This window comes from Tiliqua scincoides, chromosome 2 (assembly GCF_035046505.1).
Source record: "Tiliqua scincoides isolate rTilSci1 chromosome 2, rTilSci1.hap2, whole genome shotgun sequence".
Classification (NCBI taxonomy): domain Eukaryota; kingdom Metazoa; phylum Chordata; class Lepidosauria; order Squamata; family Scincidae; genus Tiliqua; species Tiliqua scincoides.
The window spans coordinates 102,306,198-102,314,715 of record NC_089822.1 but is presented as its reverse complement, the minus strand read 5'-3'; the positions used below and the strand labels follow the sequence as shown (position 1 = coordinate 102,314,715).

The following is an 8,518-nucleotide window of genomic DNA, read 5'->3' as shown; positions in this document are numbered from 1 at the left end:
CTCTGACTCCCCCTTTCTCTCTATTCACCCCCTCTTGCTCTTCTTAGCCTCTTTTTATTCCCCATCTCTAAAAGGAGCAGCTGGTGATCCTGAAATAAAATCCCCTTTTAAAATTCCCTCCTGGCTCTTTTCCGCACAGTTCATTGGCGCACAGGCAACCTCCCTTCACTGGTACACACCCCTTACTCATACTTTAGAAAGATAAAAAGAATTCTATAGCTGTTCATTGGCTGTTGCTGTGGGCGAGGGAAGGGGGGAGAAGATTTGCAGACAATGTGACAGCTGTATCAGGAATGTTTTATAAATGCAAGGGAGGGAAATTTGAAAAGTATTCTTGGAGAAACATGATGAACCTCAAGAGAGCAGACAGTGAAGCTCTACTGAGGGAGACACCAGTGCTAAGGGGATGCAACTGGAGAGGTCCACACTTGGAACAGCCAAAACGTCTGGTCTACAAAAAGGTAAGCGAGGAAAAGTCTAAAAACTCAACCTGGTGGAGAAGGAGAAGCTGAACTGGAAGGAGGGGTCAGGATGAGTCTACTGTGAGGATGGCTCACTGTGAGGCTACTGCTTCAAGGCAGCGATTTTGGACTCTATTGGGATGCATTCAGTAAAAAGTTATGTTGTGCAAGAGAACTAGTGGGATTGTGCCCTTTGTCAATTAGTTGGAGAGGATGCTATTTGGATTTCTTTTTCAGGCACCAGAATGTCTTGGGACCATCTTTGTGATGTCTATTCAATAAACTTTTACTTTGCCTCCCCCCTCCCCCCAAATGGGGTACCTCTTCACCACTGTCCCTGCTCAACATGAGAAACAGCTTTCCAGCCAGTTTCTCTCTTAATGCAGGAATTTCTCACATACAGATCATCAAACCACTAATGGAAAAGAAGCGACGGGATCGCATTGCCCACTCTCTGAACCAGCTGAAGAGTCTTCTGTTAGACAGCTCCAGCCAAAGTTACAAGGTAGGGAACACACTGGAGGAGGGGGGGGCCCTGGGGATCTGAAGGCATTTGCTATGAAACCTTAATGTATATATAACATTACAGACTAAACCAGGAGTCTCCAAAGTTTTTGGCAGGAGGGCGACATCGTCTCTCTGACACTGTGTCGGGGGCCGGGTAAAAAAAAGAATTAATTTACATTTTAAATTTGAATAAATTTACATAAGTTTACATAAATGAATATATTAAAGATGAACTTATATGAACGAATGAAGGTCTTGCAATAGCTCAAGGCCTATAAAAGGCCTTGCAAAAAGCAAGGCTGGCCTTTCCTTTGCTGCCACTGCTGCTTCACAGGCTTGAAACAGCAAGCAGTGGAGGAAGCCCTCATCCCACAGCTCATGCGAGAGGTCAAACAGTCACCCTCATGCTGAGAGCAGTTGCGTTGGGCCAGTGTGGGCTCCAACAAATCTCCGGAGTGCCAGAGGCTCATTGGAGACTGGGGGGCTCCCTGAGGGCCACATTGAGAGGCCTCGAGGGCTGCAAGTGGCCCAAGGGCCGGGGTTTGGGCGCCCCTGGACTAAACAGATTTAATGGCATATCCTCTCCACAGGAATCTGTAGTTCTGTGAGTGGGGCTAAGGATATAGGAGAGAATTCTTAGCATCTGCGCCAAACCACCGTTCTCAAGATTCTTTTGGAAAAACAGTGATTGTTAGCCCAATACTGATACAGATGTGTACAGTACTGCAGATATATATTTTTTTCCCTTCTTATTTTCTGCTAGCCAGTACCTGTGCAAAAGAATCTTAGGGCCCAATTCTATCCAACTTCCCAGTGCTGATGCAGCTCTGAAGTAAGAGAACAAATGTTCCCTTACTTTGAGGAGACCTTGGTGACTGCCACCTCACAACAGGATGCAGCATACATCCCATTGGCACAGCTGCATCAGTGCTGGAAAGTTGGATAGGATTGGGCCCTCAACTTTTTTTCCATTCTGGGGATGATGAAACGTGTTGGATAAAGGGATGGCTGTCAGGGCAGTAAAATACTGCATCCAGCAGATCACCCCTTCTACCAGGAGAGATGCAAGAGGTGAATGGGTACTTCACCACCACCCATTCCTTATTTTTTCTTATGTGTTTTCTTATTTTTAGATTATAACCTTTCAGGCAGATGCTGGGCACTTGAGACAGAGTAAGAACAACAATAACTATTATTATATTTAAGGAAGGTGTAAAGACTCTCTGTCCCTTGGCTTCTACTGCCTCCCAGTAATCTAATTACTATCTTGAAGAAGAATTACAGTAGATTATTATCAGTAGCATAGCCAATCTCTTTCCTATTAGTTTGTAATTGTCTGTGGTGGTCTTGTGACTTTTCAATTTGTGCTTCCAAAAGGAATTTAAATGTAAAAATATGCAATAATTTGATCCAGTGTGGCAATTTCCAATCTTGCCATTGCACAGGGATCATTTTAACAGTCCCCTTTCCTGGCACCCAGTTTTCTAGAGATTAAGAGCCACTGCTGCTCTTCCCTTTGGAAATTAATTTATATGCTTGCTGTAAGTAGCAGGAATACAGTCATGTTACTTGAAACACATCTGCAATCAACATTTAAACTGGTTTAACTATCATGACTTCCCCCAAAGAAACCTGGCAATTGCAGTTTTGTGAGGGCGATGAGCGTTCTTACCAGACATACCTATCCTCTTCACAGATTGACAATTCCGAGGGCGCTTAAGCAGGGATCTAGGAGAGTTAATAAACTGGTTTAAATATGTAGGGGAGACATTATCCTGGTTTACTGAATTACTATCTCTTTCCTGGAATAATCCACTCCTCTTGCTCAATAAGAGCATCTCCTGTTCCTAATCCCCTCCAACACTCCCAATCAAACACACAAATCTGAATTCTTTTCTCTCTCTCCCATAAGCCTCTTTCTAATTCTCGCATGGGCAAGGCAGCTCTTCTGGAAATGACTGTGCAGCGGATCCAAACATTGCAACTATTGGGTATGGGTGAGAAAGGCTTTACAATATCTTAGCAAAGGCTGGTAACATGAAAAGGTGCCTGAACTAGAAGTCGTTTGGTTTCAGACAGGAAAATCTCCATTTGGCTAGCTATGTTTTTTGTTTTCCTACTCTCCTGAGAATACTGGTGCTTCTGTCACTTCTGATGTGAGCATAATACTTTTTTGGGTTATTATTATTATTATTATTATTATTATTAATAATAATAATAATAATAATAATAATATTATTATTATTATTATTATTATTATTATTATTATTATTATTATTATTATTATTAACAGTATTTATTATTCCATAATCCATATTCCATAATCAGTTACATTTTGGACACTAGGAAACTGCACAAAGTTTATTACAAAATACTGTATATACCCCAGCCTTCAGCAGAACACTCTCAGTGTTGGTCAAAACCATTAAAAGAATAGAGCAACAATAACATAATTGAAACTGCCAAAATAAAAATACTTTGACAGGAGAAGAAGAAAACCAGATTGAACTGATATTTTTAAAAAGTTAGAGAAACTACAAAGGTATTTGTCAGGCACTCAAAAGGCAGCAAGTTAGGCACCAGGAAAGCCTGCCTAGGAAGAATTCTAAAGACAGTCACCAACACAAAGGAAAGGTCCTCTCCCCAGCCACCAACTGCCTTGCCTCTCCTCAGAAAGTAGGGGCACTCCGAAAAGGGCCTTTGAAGATCTCAGAGCACAGGAGGGAAGCATCGGAGGGAACATGTGAAAAAAGATTGTCCTTCAAGAACCCTGGTCCCATGCTATTTAAGACTTTAAAGGTACTAGCACACTGAACCGTGCTCAGAACTATACCCAGTGGAGTTGTTACACACTCTCTTTCTTTCTCTCTCTCTCTTTCTAGCAATGTGTTCCTTAAATCTGGCCCCAGCCAGCAGCCTAGCCACAGGCATTTTGAACAGTATTAAAAAGACAGCAGCATGTATAAAGCATTGTAGCAATCCAATTTGGAGGTGATCTGGGTGGGCCAAGCTATGGCAATCATAGGACATTGGCTGGTGAGAGATTGTGGACTGACAGGGTCCCCTCTACATGCACCCCCTCTAAGCTGCCCAGCTTGTAGTCTGCTCTCAGCTCTCCCACTCTCAGAAACAGCCACCTCTTCTCACTAGCTCCCCAGAATGGTGGAGCAAGAGAGTAAATAGCAAGAGGTAGTGTGCAGAGAATAAAATGGGATTTACTCTTGGCAATCCCACTCTTACACTCTCCATGATTCCTCTTCCTGCTCACTATTCAGGTTCTGATAGCCTAGGGGCTAGTGGGGGAAGAAGGTAGGAAGGATGTGCATGCATACACCCACAATACAAAACAGGGCAGCAAGGACATGCTGCATAATCTAGTACAAGAAGGGCTACCAGTACACCAAAAGTACGAGAGAACATCATGTTCTCAAGAGCTTCAGTTTATTGACCTTATCCAATTCCTTGTTAATCCCAAACTCCAAATCAGCACTTCCAGCTCCTCACTTGACTTGGATGAAAAGGTGAAGAAGAGTTTGGCATGGTCAGCATACAGTGGTTTCATGGAGATGCTGAACAAGAAGTTGTGAGGATTTACTGTTTCCCCAAGTAGAGAGAAAGGACTAGAAGGAACAGCCTGTAAGAGGTGGCAGAATAAATTAGTATTCCTTCCAGGGATGTGGCTAGCGGAAAGGAATCCTAAAGCTGCTATCTTTATGTACACATTTAAAATTGCTGACTAGCCAAGAGACAACTATAATTAGTTGTGCCCAATTAAACTGGCCAGCTTGAAAGTGAATAACTGTGGGCTCAACCCACATACAGTCCTCTTGTCTTGTAAATTTGTCATCCTTCCTTGCAGCTCATTTGCATAACACTTGTTTACTGTATGCTTACTTACATTTATTCATTTTCTAAAGTTTACACTTTTTAAAAAACTTCCAATTAATACAATCAGACCAGGTTGCACATACATGAGATCCCGGCAAGTTGGATGGATATTTGGCTTGGTTTTTTTTCTTACCTAAGTTTTTTGGCAGTGCTGTTATATGTTTTCTCCTCACAGTGGCAGAAGACAGGGGCTTCCACACAGGATACTCCTACTGTGCCTCTCTTGTTCAAGCCTTCCTCATCTCAGAGATACAGCAGCATCTAGAAGCTCCCTGCCACTCAAATTCTGCATCCAGTCCCACTTGTGACACCCTCTCACTCACAATGCCTCCACCAGCCTCTAAGCCAGAAAAGAACTTCAGCTGGAGTGATCAGTGCCTGGCTTCTCCTGACCTCAGATGTTTGGCAAGATCTGTCCCTCCTGTGATCCTGAACAGACAAGGATCTCAAGTATTTTGGCGACCCTGGTCCACCTGAGTCTCTCTTATCCATGCATAAGGAGGGAGGGGCTATTGAAAGTATCCTGCACCCTCTTTGGAGCCTCTAATTTATTTGGCTTTAGGAAATATTTTCAGGAACTGCTACATGTATGTGTTACTTCATGGAGGAAAATATTTGTCCTTTTTTATAGGCCAATTTATCATATCTTTTTTCTCCTTGTCCTTCTGTCTCTTGTTTTAGGATCCATTTCCTGTTGTACATGTAAGTAGGACTTTCTGTGCTTGGTATGGCCCTGTTTCATGCAGTAGTTTATGGGTTTTTTTTGTATGTATGTGTGTTATGCTTATTTGTGTTTTTCTTTAACAGTCATTGCATATTGCAATGGCATTGCATATGCAAAATGGCATATTAAACTATAGCTAAAGGAGATTGTCTGATTAGATATCTCATTTCACTGTGTGTGTGTGTGTGTGTGTGTGTGTGTGTGTGTGTGTGTGTGAATATTCATACACACTAGTAGTCTAGGCTACTCAAATGTATAGCAGGATATGAGTCTATTATTTCAATGGCAATCCTACATTTAAAAAAAGAAAAAATATTTAGTGGCTTTTTTGCACAATGATTTCACAATGGTGCATTAAAAAAAAAAAAACTTCTTCCAGAAAATTATAAACATATTTTAGGTCTGATATCATTTTAACTGTGTGGAAATTTTATCCATAGTTAGTTCTAATATCCCAAACATTTGCATATTATATTCTGATCAATGGAAGCTCTTAGTTTTCAGAGCAATCTGAAATTTAGCAGCTGTAATCAACATAATTAGCAGTTCTAATGATGGGAATGTGCTTTTTTATCTAGATTATTTAATAAAGCAGCTGCTGGTTGTATTTGCTTCTGAGTTTTTTTAATGTTAGTAGAAATGGAAAGCTATTATAAATTTCAAATTATAAAATAGTGTTAAGAATGTTCAGTAACTATATCTTCTACGTTGGTCACAACTAACCCAATTAAACAAAACACAAGAATGCTCCTTTCTTGGAAAAAATCTTTCATATGGAAATGATGGGGGGTGTTATGGAAAGCACCACTGCCTCATACTTCCCAACTGCCCATATTTCTGCCTCATCTGAAATATAGCTTGTAACCTCCTCTTACCAAGACCAGAAAACATGCAGGTCCCCTATAAAGAAACAGCTTGTATGTTCCCAAACAAGTGGATAAAAACGTTTTATTATTTGAACAAGTTGGTGATAGAGGAGGAACAGGAAGTATGAAGCACCTTTTCAAATGGTAGCTTCCTGCTCCCTTGACCTACTGGGCCATTGGGTGTGGCTCCCTATTAGGGCTACAAATCTATACATTGTATAGGGTGGTGGGGTTTTCACAGGGGTTCCATGGCTCGCCTGGCTGGTTTCTGCAGTTCCCCAGTTACTTCCAATAGGTGGACCATGCAAAGTGGTACAGTGGGCGACAAACACTGAGGCTACAATCCTAACCACATTTTCCTGAGAGTAAGCCCCACTGAACAAAATAGGACTTACTTCTGAGTAGTCCTGGATAGGATTGTGCCCTGAGAAACACTGCTCTAGTGCGTTCTAGCAAACCATAGGCTTTTGGCCCTACCCTCACTATATGATACGAGAATGATAGGTCACTGTCTTTCGTGGACAATTGGAATAATGTATATGAGGTAGTTTGAACACAGGAATGCTATATAAATGTTATGAATATTTTATATAAAATCTCATCTATAACTCTGAAAAAATCTCAGTGGTTTAAACAGTGAATCAGAACACACATTTCAGTGTTGCATCTTGTCTCTTGTTGTTGGCATCCTTCAGTCTCGGAAGACTATGGTATCGCACTCTGAATAGTGTTCTGGAACAGTGTCCTCTCCAGTGTGCGAAGCCTGGGTAAAGTAGATATGGAGGATAGACTGTTACCCATGCAGCAAATCCCCCCTCTCCACGTCACTGAAATGGTCCAATGGAAAGGCAGAGGCCAATACGGTTGGTTCCAGCGACGTCACAGGAGTTGCCAGAACGTTACTGTGTTCAGCCATGAACTGCCTCAGGGACTCCGGCTCCGGATTTTGCCTCGAGGTTGACTCCTGAAGCCTTTTCCATAACTGGATGTAGCCACAAGGCAGTGGATCAGTTTTGGGATCAGTTTTCCTTCTCTCAGATGAGCTGCCTTCCCAGGCTAACGAGTCCCATCTACCCGGTGCATCTTGTATTACCAAAATAATTGTAGAAATTATTCCTGATCAAACCATAACCATGGAGAAAAACAACAACCTCCGAATGTCTCAACTCCATGACATATTCCAGTGGTTTTCAAACTGTGGGTCTGGGCTCCACCAGTGGGGTCATGTCCCAATTTTTGGTAGTTGGCGAAACTGACGGCAGATTAGGGTATGTGCATCAAGGGTTAAACAAGCTGCTATTTTCAGGGAGCATTGCTGCCCAATCATCATCATAGCCACACGCCTTGACATTTATAAATCAGGTAGCAGCAGCAGTTTGAGATCTCCGCACTTGTCACACAACTTGTAATATCTTTACTTTTTAATTTTTTATTTGCTTTTAATAAAACAAAAAAGTAAAAAAAAAAATCAGGCAGCAGCCACTGGGGTGCTGGTTCCCAACCTGCAGTCCAGGGACCACTGGTGGTCTGTGAGACCCTGAGAAGTGGTCCGCGAAGTCTCAGGAAAAGAAATGGCTTTTGATCACTTCCAGAGTCTCTCTGAGCAAGCAGTTCCCCATGGACCACCAGAGAGGGCAGAGAACAGACTACCTGCAGCTGGAAGCAAAAGCAGCAAATCACGAATCATCTCTGAAAATAATAAATCTCAAATCAATATTTTCTAATTTCAGACAGCCCAGACATCCATGGGTTTGGACATCCATGGGTTCGGAACCTGTGGATTTCTTCATCCCATGGTGCAGGCCAAACTGAACCCTGAACCCATGGTGCAGGCCAAACTGGAGCCTCCAGAGGCGACAGGAGCTGTGCTCCTTGCCTCTGGAGGCTCTTCTGGAGTGTGCAGAAGCCATGCACATCCACCCACAGCCTCTGCAGTCTTCAGAAAAGCCTCCAGACCCTCTGAAGCTCAGCTCTGGTTTGCCGGGGGGGGGGGGGGGGGAGACGAGACACTGCAGTATTCAAATACCTGTGGGTTTTCCTTATCTATAGAGGTTCTGGCAATTGAACCCCAT

General features: G+C 42.5%; 1 protein-coding gene across 1 annotated transcript; it reads left to right on the top strand.

Annotated features, from left to right (window-relative positions):
- The first annotated feature begins 344 nt into the window (after positions 1 to 344).
- On the top strand, positions 345 to 5,333 carry LOC136638617 (transcription factor HES-7.1-B-like). Its single transcript, XM_066612653.1, has 4 exons — positions 345 to 461; positions 865 to 966; positions 2,881 to 2,965; positions 5,032 to 5,333. The coding sequence occupies exons 1-4, from the start codon at positions 345 to 347 to the stop codon at positions 5,331 to 5,333; spliced, it is 606 nt and encodes a 201-aa protein (XP_066468750.1).
- The last annotated feature ends 3,185 nt before the right edge of the window (positions 5,334 to 8,518 follow it).

What these genes read in the sequence shown, in the direction of transcription:
- LOC136638617 (XM_066612653.1), top strand. Translation starts at nt 345, where the DNA reads ATGATGAACCTCAAGAGAGCAGACAGTGAAGCTCTACTGAGGGAGACA. An exon ending in AACGTCTGGTCTACAAAAAG is followed by an intron (nt 462 to 864) that starts GTAAGCGAGGAA and finishes TCTCACATACAG; the next exon opens with ATCATCAAACCACTAATGGA. An exon ending in ATTGCAACTATTGGGTATGG is followed by an intron (nt 2,966 to 5,031) that starts GTGAGAAAGGCT and finishes TTCTCCTCACAG; the next exon opens with TGGCAGAAGACAGGGGCTTC.